The sequence below is a fragment of the Candoia aspera genome, chromosome 2 (assembly GCF_035149785.1).
Source record: "Candoia aspera isolate rCanAsp1 chromosome 2, rCanAsp1.hap2, whole genome shotgun sequence".
NCBI lineage: Eukaryota > Metazoa > Chordata > Lepidosauria > Squamata > Boidae > Candoia > Candoia aspera.
The window spans coordinates 26,115,300-26,136,290 of NC_086154.1; the positions used below are offsets into that span (position 1 = coordinate 26,115,300).

Here is a 20,991-nt window from a genome sequence, read left to right on the forward strand (position 1 = left end):
GTTTCCCATTCCTCTGCTGATTGCTTTCAGCTGGGCGATCCCCGTTGTATTGCCGCTGATGGCTTGGGTGTGCTCCGTGATCCGTTTAGCTATTGTTTGTTGGCCGTTAGTCGTTGTGGGTTGATGGCCACTTATCTTGTACCCCTTCACCTATTTCCTTGCCATTGTCATGTGTGCCATTGCGCTGATGACTTTAGCTCAACGGCACTCATGACATACTGCCCCCTTTTCGAATAGTGTTCCCCCCCGGTTTTCTGGGTTTTCCCCGTGGAGCTGTCAAAACGCCACATTTTTTTTTTTTTTTTCAAAGTTCCCGCCGGAGTAGTTGTCGCCCCTCCCTTTGCTCCTCCCTCTACCACGTGCCTTCCCAGGGTGTGTCCATGGTGCGCATGCTCGGGTCCTGACCTGGCGTGCGCATGCTCCAGCCACACCCTGCTTGTTTGGCTCAGTTCGGCGAGGAGAGAGGCGTGGCTGGTCGGGTGCTTCTCAGCTCCAGGTAGGGCCCTTCTTTTTTCTTATTTAAAGTGCGTCGCCTTTGTTGTGTCTCCTGGGCATTGCCCCCAGGTTGCCCTGTTGACTTGCTTGCCACTCCCCCGCGGCCGGGGGGCGGGGGGAGGGTGCTGGCGAACGTTTGTCACCACCCCGTGGGCCCGGGGCGGGGGGAGTGAGTCCCGGGGGGGGGAGGTCCACCCAAGTCGCGGGCTTGGGGGGGCCCTTTCCCTTGGGGCACGGGAGGCGGGGGGGGCCTGCGGGGGGGGGGGTTGGTTTTGCTGACCTTGGTTGCGGTTTGTCGGGGTATGCCCGGTGAAATGCTCTGGTCAGGTCAGGCGCGTTAACGTTGTGCGCCGCCACCCATTCCGGGTGGGGGAAGTGTTTCCACCTGACCAGATAGTGTAGAGTTCCTCGTTGCTTGCGGGAGTCGAGAATGTCCCTTATCTCGAAGTGGTGTTGCCCGTCGATCATCACCGGTGCGGGCTGTGGCGTGCTTGGGTGCCATCGGGAGGTGGTTGCCAGTTTCAGGAGGCTGGTGTGGAACACCGGGTGGAGTCTCCGGAGGTTGTGTGGCAGGTCCAAGCGTATTGCTACCGGGTTCACTATTTGCGTGACTCGGAACGGCCCGATGTACTTAGGCCCCAGTTTTTTCGAGGGTTGGGTTGACTTTAGGAACTTGGTGGATAGATAGGCCATATCCCCCGCCTGGAACGTCGGTTGTTGGCGCCGGTGCTTGTCGGCCTGCTCTTTGTAGGCTGCCTGTGCATCCTTCAGCGCCGCCGTGATTACTGGCCATGCTTCCGCGATCTTCCGTCCCCAGTCGCTAGCGTCCACCTGGGGTTCCGGGGGTTGAGGTAGCTCCGGTATGGGGACGAAGTCGCGCCCCGAGACTACTTCGAACGGAGTTTTCCCCGTGCTCGTGTGGACGGCGTTGTTGTATGCGACTTCGGCGAACGGGAGCAGTTCAGCCCAGTCGTCTTGGTGGTAGTTAGTATATGATCGTATGAATTGCTCTAAGGTGGCATTAAGAACCTCTGTGGCTCCGTCCGTCTGAGGGTGCCAAGCCGTAGATAGGGCCTGTTGGGTCCCCGTCAGCTTCAGGAAGGCCCGCCAGAATTTGGAGGTGAACTGTGTGCCCCTGTCGGTCACCACACGTGCGGGACATCCGTGTAGCCTGTACACGTGGATGAGGAAGAGTTTGGCTAGCTGTTGTGAGGATGGGACCGACGTGCAGGGGATGAAGTGGGCCTGCTTTGAGAAGTAGTCCTTCACCACCCAAATGGCCGTTTTCTTCTGGCTGGGTGGGAGGTCCACTATAAAATCCATAGAGATTTCCTCCCATGGGCGGGAGGGTTCTGCCACCCGTTGCAATAGCCCCGCGGGTTTGCCTGGTGCCCGTTTGGCCCTAGCGCACGTTGGGCAGGACGCCACGTAGGTTTTTACGTCTCGCCTGAGCGCGGGCCACCAGAATTGACGCCGTGTTAGGTGTAGGGTCTTGAGGAACCCAAAGTGTCCCGCTTGCTTGGCGTCGTGTGACCTATGCAAGATCGCTTGGCGTTGCGAGTCCGGGACGTAGATTCTGCCTTCCCCCCATGCCAGGTCTTGTGCCATCGTTACCTTGTCGGGGTTTGCCAGGAACCAGGGGTCGGTTTTGAGGGCGGCGGCGAGGTCCGTGCGCATTCCCCCTGGTAGTTGCGGTTGGCTTCTTTCAGTCGCCGGTTGTCCCGCCGTCGGCTGCGCCGTAGAGTCGAGCTGCCTCCGTGCGCCGCTTCGGGTGGTCACGGCCATCCCCAGTTGCGAGGCGGATAGGACCGTCCCAATGGTGTCTGGGGCGGGCTCTTCGTCTTGGGGCAGTCGGGAGAGGGCGTCGGCCAGGAAGTTCTTTTTGCCCGGCATGAACTTCAGCTGGAAATTAAAGCGGCTGAAGAATTGGGCCCATCGGACCTGTTTTGGGCTAAGGCGTCTAGGCGTTCGTAGGGCCTCGAGGTTCCGGTGGTCAGTCCAGACCTCGAATGGTTGGGTGGCTCCCTCGAGTAGGTGTCGCCATGTCTCTAGTGCCGATTTCACCGCGAAGGCTTCTTTCTCCCAGACGTGCCATCGCCTCTCTGTCTCGGAGAACTTCCTTGACAGGTAGGCGCATGGTTTCAGGAGTCCCGTGGGGTCTTTCTGTAGCAGGATGGCTCCCAGGGAGAAGTCTGAGGCGTCGGCTTGGACCACGAACGGCCGTTCTGGGTCCGGGTGCGCGAGGATTGGCTCCGTAGTGAACAGCGCTTTCAGCTTGTTGAATGCGGTCTGGCACGCGGGAGTCCAATTCAGCACTGTGCCTGGGTTCTTGGCGCGTCGGGTGTCCCCCACCCCTTTGGTTTTGAGGAGGTCCGTTAAGGGGAGGGCTATCTCAGCGAACCCCCGGGCGAATGACCTGTAAAAATTCGCGAATCCGAGGAAGCTCTGTAGTTGCCGTCTGTTGCGGGGCCGCTCCCAGTTTAGCACCGCTTCGACTTTTGCGGGGTCCATTTCGATGCCGTCCCCGGAGATTCGGTACCCCAGATAGTCTAGGCGCTCTTTGTGAAACTCGCACTTTGTAGGCTTGGCATAGAGCTGCGCCCTTCTGAGCTTGTCGAGGACTTGCCTGACTAGGGTTACATGTTCCTCGTGCGTTTTTGTGTAAATAAGGACGTTGTCGATGTAGACCAGGACCCCTTTGAACAGATGTTCATGCAGTACCTCATTGATGAGCTGCATGAACACCCCAGGGGCCCCCGCGAGTCCGAAGGGCAGTACTTTGTACTGGAAAGCGCCTAGGGGGCAGTTGAACGCCGTCTTCCATTCGTCCCCCTCCCTGATTCGGATGCGATAGTACGCCTCGCGAAGGTCCAGTTTGGAAAAGACTTTGCCCGTGGACAGGTGGGCGAGCATGTCCTTCACCAGGGGCAAGGGGTATTTGTTGGACAGGGAAGCCGCGTTTAGGCCCCGGTAGTCGGTGCAGAGCCGTAGGGTCCCGTCTTTCTTCTCCCGGAATAAGACGGGGGCTCCGACCGGTGAGCATGAATCCCCTGTCTAGGTTTTTATCTGTCTATGAATCCCCTGTCTAGGTTTTTATCGATGAACTCCCGGAGGGTTGCCATCTCCTTCGGGGTCATCGAATAGATCTTTGGTCTAGGTAAGGGGACGTCGGGCAGTAGGTCGATCCGGCAATCCGTCTTGCGGTGGGGGGGTAGTTGGTCAGCTTCTGCCTCTCCGAAGACCTCGGAGAAGTCGGCGTATTGTTCTGGTAGGTCTGCTGTGGTAGCGGCGTTGTCTTGTGTGGTCGCCTCCGCTCGTCCTACCGTGGGGTTGGTTCTGCCCGCTGGAACTGGTGCTCGATACTCGCCGTCGCCAAATGTGAAGGTGCGGGTCTCCCAGTTGATCCGCGGGTTGTTTGTCGCGAGCCATGGCATCCCCAGGACTGCAATGGGCCGTCCGATGTGCGTGACTACGAACGATGTGCGCTCGGTGTGAGTGCCCATTTGCAGGGTGACCGGCTCGGTTTGTAGCGTGGCTGGTTTCCCTCCCGCTGTAGAGCCGTCCAGCTGGTGGAATGCCAGCGGCGTGGGGAGGGGGAAGCAGCGGAGGTCGAGTTTGGCGACTAGGTCGGGGTGGATGAGGTTTTTTGAGCACCCAGAGTCCACTAGTGCCGCGGCCGTGGTGGCTCCGTTGCCGGCAGAGAGTTTAATTGCTGCCAATATTACGGGGCTTTCGTCGTTTCGTTGAGGTGGTCCGCGCTGCTGTCCCACCGCCTGCCTCGCCACGCGTTTCAGGGCAAGCGGGGAGCATTTCCCGCCGGCTGGTCGGGGTCTGCATTGTCCTCTTCCCCCCAGTAAGCATCCCAGCCCTCTTCTGGTGTCGCTGTGGCCACGGTCATTCGGCGGTGAGGGGGCGGCCCCGGGTTGGGTGGTTTGGGGCTAATTTTCGGAGTGGGTTTGGGCGCGCTGGTCGGCGGTCGGTTGGCGAAGCAATCCGTCTTGTGCCCTAATTTGCCACACCTCCCGCAGGGCTCCCGGTTGAACTTCTTTTTTGGGTATATGGGGCCGGCCATCCCCCCGTGTGGTGCGGGTACCTTTTTCCCGGCATAGTTTGTGTCTTCCGTGGTTGTCATGAGGAAGGTGCGGTGCGCATGTTCGGCTTTCCCCGCGAGGTGGATCCACCCGTGTAACGTTTCTGGGTCGTCGCGGTAGAGGGCCCATTGGAGAACGTCGCGGTTGAGCCCCCTTTTGAACATTTCCAGCAGGGTGGTCTCGGACCAGTCGCTGACCTTCCCCGCGAGGGCTTTGAACTCCAGGGCGTAGTCAGGGACCGTGCGTGTGCCCTGTTTAAGTCTTTGGAGTGCGCTTTTCGCCCTTACTTTGGCTAGGGGGTCTTCGAAGTAGTTTTTCATCTCATTGATGAAAGCAGTGAAGGTGGCGAGGGCGGGGGAGCTGGACTCGTACAGTTGGACGTACCAGTCCGCCGCCCTGTCTTGGAGTTTGATCGCCACGGCGGCGATCTTGTCGGCCTCGGAGTCATAGGAGTGTCCGTGCCTCCCCATGAACTCTCTAGCGTTGGTCACGAAAAACGAGAGTTTTGTGGGGGTCCCATCGAAGATGGGGAAGTCCTTTGGGGCCCGGGCGTTTTGTGCGGCCCCGCCTCTCGCTTCCCGGGGTGTGGTGTCGGCCGCCTGTGCCGTCTGCTGACCCTCCGCTGGCCCGTGTGGGTTCGGTGCTTCGCTCGGGGTGTGGGCCTGTGCGGGGACGTCGTTGGGTGGCGCGGGGGGCATAAGCGACTGGAGCATGGTCCGGAGTTCCGTCAGTTGAGCCCGCATGGCCGCGAGTTCAGCTCGTGCCTCCTCGTCCACAGCCCGCGCCGCCGCTGGGGCCGGTTCCGTTGGCGCGTCCTCGGGGGTGGGTTGCCGGCGGGGTTCATCGTCCCTCTGCCGCGGGTCCGCTTCCTCCGCCGTCTGCTGGCTGTCTCCGTCGTCCTCCTCCGTGTTGACCGCCGTTGGGCTGTCGCTCCACGCCCGTTGCTGGGGTGCGATGTGGGGCGCGGGGTCCTCCGCTGGTTTCGGAAGTCGTGCTGCTCCCTCCCGCGGTCGGGTTGCCTCCGTCGCCATCTCCCCTTGGGGTTGGAGCTGAGGCTCGGGTCGGGTGGGGTGGGCGTCCATGGCTCCGGGAGTCCGCGGTGCCTCTGGCCTTGGTCGGTCCTCCTCTGTCTCTTGCCGCGCGGCTCGCCCTCCTTGCCCGCGCCGCTCCGGCCTCATCTTGCTGGTCTTCTCGCCGTCTACTCCTCCCGCGGCTCGTTGTCGTCCGGTGGGGCTCGGCGAGGCTGAGTTTATGGCTCTCAGCTTTATGTCATGCGCTGCCTACCTCTGAATAACACTCAGACACTGGTTCGCGGATCAGGCTCTGGTTTATTTGCAGGGCAGGTACAGCGTTGGTAGAAAAAAGCTGAGAGTGACAGGAGCGCGCCGGTGCGGGGTTTAAATACCCCGCGCCGGTCAGCGCCCCCTCGCTCACGGTCACGTCACCCCCCTTTGTCCAATACGTTGCCCTGCCGGTGGGTGAGGGTTTCCGGGATCGCCCATCATCAGGTTTCCCATTCCTCTGCTGATTGCTTTCAGCTGGGCGATCCCCGTTGTATTGCCGCTGATGGCTTGGGTGTGCTCCGTGATCCGTTTAGCTATTGTTTGTTGGCCGTTAGTCGTTGTGGGTTGATGGCCACTTATCTTGTACCCCTTCACCTATTTCCTTGCCATTGTCATGTGTGCCATTGCGCTGATGACTTTAGCTCAACGGCACTCATGACAGGGCTTCATGAAAACTGAACTATCATGAAAGCAAACAGGATAAGAGTTTTAAAGCAATTCTACACTGAACAATAGTGTAGAAATGTTGACAATGTTTTAAAATGTATATGGAATATAAGTTGCTATTTCTGATCTCACACGCTTGTACAGTAATGTTCTCAAAGCTTTCCAAAAAAATAAGAAAACCACAGTCAAACAGATTCATATCCGAACAACCTACACAATGATTAATCTGCAAACTGCTAAAAAGCTTGGTGTTCCTGAGGTTCTATAATGCACCCTTCCCCAGCCTTGTACCATCTGGATGTGTTAGACACCCAGAATGACCGATCCCCATTAGCTTTTGGCCACGGCATCTGGAGATTTCAAGAGTGAAGGAGACTTTTCTAATGCAATCTTTAAATTCCATCAACAATGTATTCTTTCTAGTATCATTATTCAGATATCAAGCTGAGTAGCCAAACACCCATCAAATTGCTCAAAGAGACTGAAATACAGCTTTGAATCTTATTCTCCAAGAGCCCTGCATTGTTCCCTTACAAAGAACTCTAAACTACCCTAAGTCAGAAACACAGAAGGGCTTTCTAGTTCCAACATTCTGTGTCTCACAATGGCCATTCAGAAGCCTATAGGAAGCCTACAAGCAGAGAAGGCCAAAAACAAAATGACTTAGAAAAACAGACGGGAAGACAGATTTTTGGCATAGTGTTAAGGTAACATTTGACTCAAACAATATATACTGGTATTGTCCCTACAATTTCCAATTCTAAAATAGTCGTATCAAATGTATATTCTCATTACAATGCAGTTTCTACTGGCAAGACTCCAGATTAGTACCAATGATTTGTTAACTTCTATCACTATGGGGCTTTCTCCAAATAGTCACAGAAAGTAGTAGAACTCCTGACTACAGTGTATTAGTAACCACACTGTGAATATTTATTTATTTATGTTTGTTTATTTATTGCATTTCTTCACCGCCCATCTTGGCAAGTGACTCTGGACGGTTTACAATCAAATTAAGATAATAAAAGATTAAAATATCATAAAAACAGATTCATTATAAAAATATAAAATATAAAATCCAAGATAGTGAAACAACAGTCTCAATAAAATTTCCCAGGGCTTCATCAAGGTGCCAACCACCCCCATGACTGACTATCCCCCCTCCCACCCCAAGCAAGGTGGCACAGCCAAGTCTTGACTCCCTTTTGGAAGGCTGGGAGAGTGGGGGCCTGCCTCACCTCTGGGAGTAACTTATTCCACAGGACAGGGGCCAAGGTAGAGAAGGCCCTCTTCCTGGACCCTGCCAATCGACCCTCTCTCATGGACAGGGTTCGTAACATGCACTCTCTGCCTGAACGGGTTGGATGGGTTGATGTCACGGGGGTAAGGTGGTCCCACAGGTAACCTGGACCCATGCCATGTAGGACGTTAAAGGTGATAATCATCACCTTGAATCGGACCCAGAAACAAACTGGCACCCAATGCAGCTTGCACAGCAAAGGTGTTATACGCGCCATCTTTGGGGCTCCTAAAACTGCTTGCGCAGCCACATTCTGAACCAGCTGTAGTTTCTGGATGCTCTTCAAGGGTAGCCCCATGTAGAGTGCATTGCAATAGTCTATACAGGAGATGACTATGGCATGAGTGACCGATCGGAGGGCTTCCTGATCCAGGAAGTGGAGCAGCTGGTGCACAACATGAAGTTGGGCAAAGGCTCCCCTGGCCATGGCTGCCACCTGCTCTTCGAGCAGGAGTCGTGAGTCCAGGAGAACCCCCAGGTTCTGCACTGGATCTGTCTGGGGCAGTGCAACCCCATCCAGAACCAAAGATGGTAAGTTCCTGGATAACCATACATGTAGTCCTCGCTTAATGACTGCAATTAGGACTGAAATTTCGGTTGCTAAGTTAAGTGGTCATTAAGCGAATCCAACCCGATTTTATAACCTTTCTTTGGCAGCTGTTAAGCGAATCACCACAAGCGTTAAGCAAACCACACGGTCATTAAGCGAATCATGCAGTTCCCCATTGATTTTGCTTGCCAGGAGCTGGCCGGGAAGGTTGAAAATAGCGATCACATGACCACGGGATGCTGTGATGGTCATAAATGTGAACTGGTTGCCAAGCAGTCAAATTGTGATCACGTGACATGGGAGACGCTGCTGGTCTAAAGTCAGTTTTTCCAGCACCGTCATAAATCCAAACTGTCACTAAATGAAAGGTTAAGCGAGGACTACCTGTATCACATTCTCTTAGACAGTAGGACTGTGCAAATATTTAAAGAGGTGCTCTCCTTCAACAGAGTTCCAAGCAAAGCACTTATCTGAAGGTTCTTCGTCTTGCTTACTTCAGTCTGCTTTGAAAAGCGTTCAGTCTGTACCATGAGGATGAATTGTTCATGGCCTTCAACCTGCTTGCCCAAAACTTTGGAAATGCTGCTGAAGAAGATGCACATCAGCTTTTGTGAGAGCTATGAAGGATGTGCTGCCTTCCTTCCCTGGCATGCCTTGCTCCAAGCTTTGGTGAGCCAGGCTGGAGAACATCCATCTCTATCATGACCTGGCTGTGGCTCAAGGAATCTTCTGCCCACATGCAGTGCCTGCACAGAAACTTCTTCTGGCTTTGGGAAGTGGCAGGCAGGAGATGATTTGAGGCAATACAAAATGCTTCAGTGAAACAAATACTTACTTTGATGAAAACTATCATGTTGCCTCTTTAAAAGGAATCTTTTTGTCTAAATGAATCTAGGTCACCTTGCATAGGGCTACCAAATAGTGTTATGTCACACTGCTCTATTTTTACAATGTTTTATCAAACCCTTGCATAACTGTAATAAAATCACTTGAAAAAGAGAAGGGTTTTTTTTCCAGATTTCTTCAGAAGTCTAAGCCCCCTACTGCCAACTCTGTGATTACTCAAAGTCAAATAGAAAAGGTTGGGTGCCTGCAATTCTCACCTACAGTAAAGATACCTGGTAAAAATGTGTATGTAAAAAAACAAGAGAACATAGTTGCATGCTCCTTCAAAAACTGGACCATTTTACACACAATAGACAACTCATACTGATGACCATTCTAGATTGAACTCTCATATGTAACCTTGAATTAAAGGGCCAACCTTTAGACAAGAATTAAAATAAATCAGTTCTCCCCTGATTTCTTCACGGATGGATTTCTAGTAGGATAGAAGACATATAAAAAAGAGAAGAGTATAAAATATGTTGAATTACATCAAGAATGAAATTTAGAATATCCCAGTCTACTGAAAAATTCATTTGCAATGACCACTGAAATGAGCCCTAAGACTTTTCAGTATTATAAAGTCAGCCATCAATTTCCATAAAGAGCTTCAGTATAATTGAGATTCTAGAACTGGGATAAAATTGAAATCCTGTTGAGATTCAGAGTCTCATCAATAAATCACAACCATGCTACTTTCATTGATTCTTTCTACAATTTAACTAGTTAACAGGAAACTCTCTGAAGGTGTGTGATCAGCATGTCTTCTGTATTTGAAAAAAACATTTTTTGTTCAGTTTGATGGGGAAAAAATCACTTCTGATTTTTTTTCAAAGAAGAAAATTATTTGAAGTTTTCAGATGGATTATAGGATTCTTCCTCTAACCTTCATTGCAATATGAAGGTTGATGGGATGCACAAATGCCCTCAATTGCATACTACAATTATCGTTCCTGTGAACTACAGCTTCCTTGACTTTCCACACCTCAGTTAAATTCTCCATACCCAGAGGAATTCTTCCCATGGGCATTTTCAGTTCTAGAAGCATGAGCAGTCAGGGAGGCTGCAGAACGATAAAGAGATGCGAGATAGAAAAATGAAAGTACATACAGCCACCTTGCAACAATACATAAGCTGTTAGCATCACCAGAATAAATATGAATGATGCTAAAGAAGTACAATCTAAGAGGCATTATTCTTTCTGACAAACAGCCAGACAGCAAGTGTAAATTCAACTAGTTAAGCATTTAGATATATATGGCTCCATGCTCAAATGCACTGCACTTCATCAATACCTTTAATTATTTATTTCCAGAATAAAAGCACATCTAGTAAGCATTAATCTCTTTCCTTAAAAGAGCTCTGGGTGACTAACAACAATGACAGCAGAAGAAACATAATTTAACATTTACTCTATTAGATTTTAAGATGTCATAGCGATCTAAAACCAGATAATGTAGCTGCTAAAGCTGGTATTTCAGATGGCAGAATGAAAATGCTAGCCTACAAATGCATCATCCGATAATATTTCTGGTCTGTGTTCTGCTCTTTGGGCGTGTCCTCAGTCAGGAAGCACCTTCTAAAAGCTAAAAGATGAGCACTATTTAAAATAATAATAATAATTTAAAAAAGCACTGTTATAGCTAAAGAAAAAACTCTTTAAGTCTCCCTTGATCTGAATAGAAAAACAACAGGCTTAATATAAGGCAATGTGCTTATCAAAACATCCGGATTACATACAGAGAAAAGCAAAAGGATGAGAACCAACTATCTCCCACTCCACAGACAGCTCACGCTTAACTCAAAAGTAGATCCAAAACATACTGGAAGTACATTAGATTTATTGATGGTATTTTAAGACTCCAAGGATATCAACAATTTTACAAAACTAGAGCCTGGTTCCCAATTTCTTGCTATAGGAAGGACCACTGGTTCTTGCAATTGGTTCATAACAATTCCCCCCCCCCCCAGAAATATAGAAAGAGAAATGCTGAAATAGACTTATTTCCAGACATATTTAACACAGGAGTGTGTTACCTTCGCAGAGACATCATTTAACACCAGAAGTTGCTTTGCGTGGCATGCTGTTTCTTGAGATGCAACATAAGGGAGAGTAGGCCTGACCAGGAACAAGAAGAGGAAGGGAAAGCAGAGAAAGAAGACTACTGCTTATATGTAGCCAACAGGTGAAGAGAGAAGAAGGAAGTGCTGATCGGGAGTGAAGGATCACTGCATGGCACAGGAACTCTGTGTGAGGGAGTGAAGTTGGGAAAGGTAGCTGCAGCCAGGCACAAACACTTTTCAATTTTCCATTTCCCTCCGTGTTACTCACAAGCATCCAAACCGGCGTTCCAGCTGCCTGTAATAATTAAGCCACACCCTATCGTTTTCAAGGATGTGCCGATGTCCAGAGGCAGCGTCATCCCACCCAGGCTCTTAGATTACAAAAAAAAATGCTAAGACAGAGTGGGAAGGGGTGTGTGTAGGAGGCAAGGTGACAGTAAATGGCATACAGACAAGGAAGCAGGAAGCAACATCTGAAGATTGGCAGCTATTACAAGGAGGCAAGGGGACTGTCGTTCAACTGCCAGGACCACGACTTATGGTGAGCAGCATATCCTGGTGGGAGTCCTGCCTGAAGCTTGGAGCTTTGCCAGGAGCTCAGTAGCAACTAGAAGAACAACAACAGGGCCGCAACTGGGGAGGGGGGGCGACCGGGGCATGTGTCCCGGGCGCCACACTGGTGGGGCGCCAAAATGAGCGTGGGGGGGGCGCCAAAATGGGTGTGGAATCCATGTTTGCCCTGGGTGACACAGACCCTAGTTGTGGCCCTGAACAACCACCACACTGAGACAGCACCTCAAGCCAATCAGTGCAGGAACTTTTGGGAAAAGGCAAAGGTTATATGCTACTTTATAGATTTTGAGACTTGTTTGAACCGAATATTAAAAGACTGAGTACTAAAGATGTATTTATATGGCAACAGCACCTTGCAATTCCTAGACGGGTGGAGCTGAGCCGTAGCAATACCCTATTGTTGGGGACAGTGTGTGCTGCAATAAAGCATTGTGTACAGATTTGCAACACCATGGTGTGTGCAGTCCTTGGAAAACAAAGAACCCTCACACTCTGAAGCTCACACAGCAAAAAAGTACAAGATTCTTTTCCACTTCTGAGCTGTCCGTGATACTGCCCATGCATACTTTTTTTTCTTTTAAAATAAAACAAGTAAAGTTGGGGTTTTGAGAGCCTAAAACGCCATATGGAGTTAGGTGGGTCAGGGGAATACTGAGGGAGTTGCCATAAGTTGGAGATACTTGAAAACATAAATATTAAAAAAAGAGAAAAAATAGAGTGGATCCATAGATGGATAACTGTCATGCAGTTCCCTTTCAGGGAAAGCTATCTGATGCTGAGGGCAGAAAAGGAGGAAGAATTACTAAGAGAAAGAAAATAAAGAGATGGAATTAAAAAAATATAAAAGGAAATGCAGCTAAAACTAGTTTACATCAACACTATTCCCTCCACTGTATCTCTCGTTAAGTTCTATCCTTGAACACCAGCCTTGCTTCCATTATATCTAAACACGGCTTTGTGTACTGCCTTTTGTTCTTTGAACTCCTCACCTCTTTTTTGTGACACCTCAGCTTTCTCAGTCTTCCTCTTCCTCACATCCCATTCACTCTTACTTCATGTATTTGTTGTGCAACTTGAGTTATATCCATTCTTTTCTTTTGTACTCTTCACTCATTTTTGTATTCAACCCGCACTCATTCCTGATTCTTCTTCGACCACGCAGTTCTCAGTGCCCCATTCCCACAGCATTCCAGTTATTTTTGTGTTTCTACTAACACATTTAACTCTTTCTTCCATACAACACGGTGAACCAAAGCCTGCTCTTATATACTGCCCATTTTGCTTTGTTGAATAATCATTCCTTTCCTGTATCAGACCACATACTACCCACCACCTTTCTATCATCATTTGCACATTCTGTGATTTCTCCATTTTCCTATTTTTATTAAACATTCTTTCAAAATTGTATTAGAAATAAATCCAGATACACTGTATATGCAACATAGTTGCATTAGATAAATATACATATAGAATTGTAACTGTTTACTGTTGTAATGACATTATGTGTGCTATTTTTATTTTTTGTTATATTTTCACTTTTTAAAGCACCTGTTATGTATTTCATTTTTTGACAATGTACGTATCTTTGTTTATTGTTTCTTTTTGTTTTGTTATTATTTTAAAAAGCAATAAAAAATTAAAAAAATCTTTCAAGTTATGCAAATTCATCTACTTGCTCTAATTTACAGTTGCAAGCAGAAGGTCAGGCGCCCCTAGTCAAATGTATGTTTCTGGGAATTCCTAAGTGAACCGAAGCTGACACATCCTCTAAATGCTACAAAGTTGGACTTGGTTTATTTCTGCAAATGTGAATGCATACTTATTCTTTATGTGTTGTTCTTTATAAATTCAAAATGAGAAACAGTGAACAAGACAGGATTGGATACCCTTTCAGTTAGTACTCTGTAACATCTCTTTTGGCATGAAAAACAGCTTCCAAATATTTCCTGTATCCAGATGAGTCTTACTATTCTTACTTTTGGATTTTCCCATTCTTCCTTGCAGAACTCTTCCAACTGAGAAATATTTGTAGGTCTCCTTGTGCATCACATGTTGCAAATCTCCCCATAGATTTTTAATAATATTCAAGTTTGGGGACTGTTATCTTTCTTTCGTAAAATTGCTTGATGTTTGATTTAGAGGTAGGTTTCAGATTGCTGTCTTGCTGAAATATCTAATCTCATTTCAGCTCCAAATCTTCACTGACTGTGGGACACCGGCTAAATACAGGTAGTCTTTGTTTAGTGACTACAGTTGGGACTGGCAACACTGGGGCTAAGTGATATGGTCACTAAGTGGAAAATCATGTGACCGTGACCGTGCTCACGATTTTACTTCGGCTCTCCTTTTTCCCCACTCCCCGACCCTTTGGGATGTTCACCTGGGCTCTGGGATAATTAGCAAGAAGGGAACTGTTTGTATTTACATTCACTGGAGAGGAAGGGATTACAAGAGAGTAAGCAACACACAATGGGGAATACATATTGAAAGGAATGCGCTGGCATCAGCTGTTTGCCTAGCATGCTTGTGGCTCCCAGCCCTGAGTGCGCTAGGCAAACAGCTGGTGCTAGCACATTCCTCTTGATGTGTATTCCCCATTGTGTGCCTGCTTACTCTCTTCTAATCCCTTCCTCTCCAATCTTTATGCTCTGCAAGGGGGGTGGAAGAAAAAAACTGGGTCAGGCACAGGAGAGATTGCCTATAGAGATCACTTGTTTAAGCAATCTCTCTGTTCTGTGGAGGGGGCAGGGGGGGGAAACAGGCACAGGATAACCACCCAGAGTCCCCTTTTTGGGAGAGATGGGTGGTGATAGAAATTTGAAGAATAAAATAAATAAATGAATAAATAAATAAAGCATACTACCTGACTAATGATGAACATGTGACAGAGAGAGAGAGAGAGAGAGAGAGAGAGAGACTGCGAAGGTCGTAAATGCATGCTTGCTTGCAAAGTTATTTTTTCAGCGCTGCTGTAACTTCAAATGGTTACTGTATGAGGCAGTCGGTAAGTGAGGTCTACTTGCTTGTTGATATTTAACTGAATCAATTCTTTCACTTACACACTTCCCAACACATAATAAAAGCACTCCTGTGCTTAATTTTGGGGAAGTGTCTTTTTCTTCTAATACTTCTTGCTTTCCCCTCCAAATGTATCCTGTGTAAATGCAACTGAACAGCTACAGTTTTGTTTCATCAGTCCAAAATATTTTGTTTCAAGGCTTCTCAAGGTTGCATACATTAGGCAATGATTTGTGTGATGAGGTCAGAGAAGTTTTACTTTTAACAGGTCTCCCAATCAGACAAATGTTGAATTTGAAAGCAATGCTGACCGCAGATCTCTAAACGGCTGTTTCAGTGTCAGCTAAATTTTTCAGCAGGTCATTTGCAGTGATCTGTAGGGAGATCGGACCAGTTTTTAAGGTAGTTCCAGCAAAGATTTTTCCTGATCTTCCAGGTCCGGCCTTGACTTTAATAGTTCCATGTAGGCCTATTGTCGGCCTAATGAGACATGTACCTTTTCTTATTAACAACTTTATTGTACAGTTAAAAAAAAAGTAACACTGAAACAATAGGAAGGGTGTCCAAATTTTATCATCTGCCTTATTCACAGTTTTCTTATTTTGAATATATAAACAACTGCATATAAATAGTAGGTATGCATTAAAATGTATGCAAATATTTTATTATTTTTAATTTACTTATTCATTTAGGCAATTGATATGGCCACCCAACTTGCAAATTGTGACTTACAATGAAGGTGATTAACAGAGCAAAATAACCAAAACCACAGAAACACCCCACAGTACAATACAACTGAGACCAAATTACAGCAAGTTCATATTCCTAAACCATTTACCAGACAGGCTCATCCAATACCCAGTCCAATGCCTACGGGAAAATTGGGTTTTTTATAGCCGTAGGGAAAGCTAACAGGGTCAGAGCCAACCAAATCTCGATTGTATCTTGTTCCAAAGGGCACATGCTGTGACAGAGAAGGCATGGCTGTTGGATCTCATTAAATAAAACGTTTCATAGAAGATACCGAAAACATGCCCACTCTATCAGATCTCGTGAAATGAAGCAGATGCAAATAATACTGTTTTACTTTCTACTATATGGAAGTAATGTAAACTCCTGTTAACTCAGAGATTCATTGGCACATACAATTTGATCAGAGGTGCCTAAACATTTGCATGTAACTTTATGTATAACTACCATTATAGGTAGTCCTTGCTTAACAACCACATTTGGGACCAGAACTTTGGGTGCTAAGCAAAGCAGTCATTAAACAAATCCGACCTGATTTTATGAAATTTCTTGCGGCAGCTGTTAAGCAAATCATTGTGGTCATTAAGCGAACCATGTGATTGTGAAGTGAATCACATGGTTCCCCATTGATTTTGCTTGCCAGAAGCCAGCTGGGAAGGTCGAAAATGGTGATTCCGTGACCACAGGGGATGCTGCAACAGTCTTAAGTGCAAGTCGTGTTTTTTACCACCGTCGTAAGTCTGAACTGTCACTAAACGAATGGCTGTTAAGCGAGGACTACCTGTACATCATTTGATTTACCTAATATTTTCTGCAAATAATTTGGGTTCTCGGACAATAATCTGGCATTATTTGTATACAAACACATACATACATAAATATCCCCAACCAACATACCTCTACTGTTACCACAAGCATTCAAATATACTTATCTATAAGTACATTAAACAACCAAACATCACATATCCTTGACTATTTGCTACACATTTTATTTATTCTCATACATGCTTCTATCATATACCAGACTTACTGCATTCAGCAACCAACTTTCAAACCCATATTTGCACTAAACAACCCACAGTTCAAGCCTATTCACTTTATCATGCACTGTCTCTGAATCAACAAGTTGCAATAGACCTTTTCAAGGAACTGTTGAAAAGCAGAAATCTGGTTTGCACATTCCTTGATAGATATAAAACTTTTGCATTTATATAATGCATTTCCCAAATTTGGTCACTGTCTCCTCCTAGTACACTTTTGATCACAATTTTGCCAAATACCTTCCAAGACATGCTTAGCAAACCAATGCCCTGCAGTTTTTGCATTCACTCTCGCTAACTTTTCCTTGGAGAACAATAATGGCATCTTTCCAATTATCGGGCACAGATGCAGTTTTCACACACATTGAACAAGTTGCATAGTCACTCCAGAAGTAAACTATATGCACTATATGCATATTTAACATTTCTCCAATTGAATCATCTCTACTCAAAGCCTTACCATTTTTCAACATTCTCATTCTGTTTTTCAGTTTTTCTTTGATACTAGCATATATAGCATTCATTTCAATTCCACTCTTGATATAGCACTATCATTCCCATGCAAATCTTTAAAATACACATTCTAACATACTCTGTTTTCAAAATATATGCTTGAACAGATCTTTTTTTAAACATATACTCACCAAAAGTCATCATTTCTCATTCATTCTTGGTGTCTGGATGGCCCAATTAGTTATTTTTCTATACTTTCTTGTCTAGCCATGTGTATCGTCCTCCCAGGCACACATTCCTTAGAACGTTGCACAATTTCCCCTTAAATTCATGTCTGTTTTTCCATTATAACAATTCACTGGAGCATAACATGTCACTGTTACTACCCTATGGATTCCTACTTTTATATACACACACAGTAACCTAGATGGCACCAATTCATACGTTCTGAAAGACACTTTAGCCTTTTTATTCAGAACTGCAATTTTCCCTTCCCTTCCCTTCATGTATTCCTCAGCTCAACTCCCCTAGATCAGAACACCTTCATTCAAACTTATTACAACATTTCTCTTTCCCTTACTTTCTGACATACAAAATACATATTTCACTTCATTTCATTAATTCATGCTTTTTACTATTTACTCCTCATACATTCCATTCATATGTCATGGGTAAAATCAGAATGGGAACATAGACATTGACCTCCAGCCCTGCCTTCAGCCAGTCAAGGGCTTTCATATAATGCTTTCTAGTAAGATATGTTACGGCCCTGTTTCCTCTTCATCAGAAGACAAGGTCAGCAGGGCCATAACAAGATAAAGTGTTGACTAAGTTAGCAGACTTAATCGCAGGGGGATAAAGATAGCAATAGTCATGAAAAGCAATAGTAACAGTAATAGTTTAGTATGTTTTGGCCAATATGCCACAAACACAGCCCAAACCCAGTTTTAGTCCAAATATGCTCGAGGTAGACTATGCATCTGAATCTCTAAACCAGAGACAAACTTGCAAGTCAACATACTATTGTGCACATCACACAACTAGGAAGCATATGCAATGTACTAATACACACTGAGATACATGGACACTCACACCATTCAGGGGGTGGAGAGTTGAAATAATATTCAAGCAACGAATCAGAGCTGCAAAGTTCTTTTTTTTTTTACCTTTGCTCTCACATACAGAAAGAGACACATTCTTGCAAAGGTTAAATCTATTTTTCCCCATAAAAGTATCATATTTTCTCCCCACCCCCCTGCATACACACACAGAGAGAGAAAATCAGGAGGAGAAGGAGAAGGAGAAACAGCAGCACTGCAACTCAGAGCAATTCATATGCTTATAAATAGCAATAACCATATTGTATTGTAGGAAAGAGGGTAGGGGAGAAAGAGAGAATGTATACTTTACCATCCCCTGGAATTATGCGCAGAGTCACCATATTTCCTGCTTCTTTAATTAGGTTGACGATGTCCGAATGTGATTTGTTGGTGATGGAGCATCCATTAACGGCCAATATCCGGTCTCCAACTTTCAGCTTCCCACACCGGTCTGCTGGGCTCCCCTCAATAATCCGACCTATTTTGTGAGGCATGGCCACACATGCATTGCCTGCTTTTGAATTGATTTTTTTTTGCGCGTGTGCATTTTTTTTAAACAAATTGTTTATATACGTTGGGAACATGGTGAGAGGGGGAAAGGAGAAAAAGGGTTGAAAAGGGAAAGAGAAGGTTAAGGGTTAATTAATTAATGCATCAAGCAAACGCTATTAAAGGAGAGCTTTGCTGCCAGTGTTCAAAACATTGGCAATTGACTCTGTGACTGAAAATTATTAGAACGTGCAAATCAGCGTTTCCTGTACTTCCAATAGTGCTTTCCTTCTGCACACAAGCACCTTCTTGTCTCAGTGCATGGTGTGTCTGAATGGGTTGCCACTGTGCTCAGCGGTCCTCAGAATAAAATCTCAAAGGGTTCTACTTACAAATCTGAAATTGTTGAATGGCAACCCAACCCCCTTTGGTTTTCCTTGAGCCACAAATTTGTCTCATCTTTATCTCAGCCAGTGACTGTTAAAACCTCTGCCAATGTTTTGTTCTTTCTCCGTTTTGAAAGATAATCATTCTATGCCTACCAAGGAATGAGTTTTCTCTGAACTCAAACTCAGGATAATACATTCTACAAAAATAACTTCAGCAAGGATAAAAGCAGTAGGAAATTAGGAGTTTCTACTACAATGAATAAAGGAACTAATTGAGGCAAGGAACAAAGCCACTAAAGATGGACCGAGGTGGAACATATAGCTTTCCAAGAATTCAACAACATTTAATATAAACTCTCAACAAAATAAGTGGGAAATCTTAAAGATATCCCAAATAGGTCAAGAATCTAAATGCATGTAGTTCTCAACCCCTATTTCCATAACAAATATTTCTAGATGATGTGTGTGTGCAGGATGAGAGATTAAATTATGAAAACAAGGGACTAGGAAAAATACGTTGACAGTACCTCCTTCCTAATCTACTCCAGCAAATGTTCCTAGTCCCAACAGCTTCAGCCAGTGTGGCTAATGATGAAGAACAAGGGGAACTATTGTTCATCGATTTCTGGAGAGCAACAGGTTTGTTGACCTTGACCTATACCTGTAACTTTCATTATTGGGTATGATCCACTCTAAATTCATGCATGCTTTGCATGGTACAGCAAAGCTAGACTGAACTCTTTCCTACTGAAATATATCAGGCATAAAACTGATCAACTTTAAACATGTCACTCTTCTGTTTAACCTCACTGTAACTCAAACACCATGCTATTCTTTTTTTTCTCCAAGTCTCAATTTCTTCCTTATTAACTGAAGAGAGAGATACAGTGCAACAGTTCAGGCCTCCAAAGAGGCCATGTTTGAGGCAGGATTTGTATCAAAGCCTCCCATTTCCCATGCTACTCAGTGTTTAAAGGAGCAACAAAGTTATGGAAAATGGACACCTAGATATCAAATAATATTGGGGCAAGGTGAAACAAGAGGTGTGTTAAAATAATTAAGGAAAATTACTTTAGAAATGTATTCCTGGTACCCTAGATCGTAAAACACAGTATAGCTATTAATTAAAATCCATTAAAGGTTGGAGGCAGGAAGAGAAATAAAGGAATGTCATTGTATTATATATGTGGCAGTCACTTCCAGGTGCTTATAACAAACTCTTTAAAAAAAAACACTTCTACTGTGTTTGGATGCTGTGGGTGGGAATTTACAAGTTCAAGTCTACTCTTGCACATGGGCCTGCCACTCTCCCTCCATTCAATCTATCCCGCCAGGTTGTTGTGGGAAAAATTGGAGGAGAGACTGCTTTGTATGTTGATTTGAGCTCCTGGAGAAATGGCAGGATGTAAACCTAATAAATAAGAGACAAACTCACCTCTTAATGCAAGACTGATTGTTGTTAATAGTAAATATGGACTCTGTCCCACTGCATATTGGAAGCAATATATGATTGTTAAATGATAAACATTAACTGGAATGACAGTGGGAGAAAGAACAAAAAGAAGGAATTGTATAATGATTTTCTACTCTACGGCAGTTTTGAAACAATATTTAGAAGGTATGAAAACCTTCTCTCTTCAATAAAAATTGAACTGATGGGACCAGTTTAATGGATTACATAACCTAAGATGCTGTAGTGGTTAGGTTAACTAGACCAGCCTATTTTTCAGTTTAAGCCAGTGTTTCTCAACCTTGGCAACTTTAAGATGTGTGGACTTCAAGTCCCAGAATACCCCACCCAGCATGCTGGCTGGGGAATTCTGGGACTTGAAGTCCACACATCTTAAAGTTGCCAAGGTTGAGAAACACTAGTTTAAGGTGTACCTATTTTTTAAAATATGATCACCGAGGAACAGAAATTACTTTTAATTATATCCATATATCTGTGTCTTCATCCTTTTTCTGCTTATAGAATATAGAAAACCAGTCAATAATTTCTTATTTATCATATAAGAGACTTTTAATTGCTTTGCTTCAGTCCAAATTATTGATGACATTGATATC

The 20,991-nt window shown here is 45.6% G+C and overlaps 1 protein-coding gene across 7 annotated transcripts in view; it reads right to left on the reverse strand.

Moving 5' to 3' along the window:
• MAGI1 (membrane associated guanylate kinase, WW and PDZ domain containing 1) overlaps positions 1-20,991 on the reverse strand; it is a 478,937-nt gene that overhangs the window by 12,941 nt on the left and 445,005 nt on the right. For 3 of the 7 annotated variants that reach the window (XM_063291535.1, XM_063291542.1, XM_063291538.1), the window contains one exon: positions 18,360-18,563. In XM_063291535.1, the coding sequence (XP_063147605.1) occupies positions 18,360-18,563 (204 nt within the window). The remainder of the gene's footprint in view (positions 1-18,359; positions 18,564-20,991) is intronic. The other 4 variants (XM_063291537.1, XM_063291540.1, XM_063291536.1 and 1 more) reach the window with 2 other exon arrangements.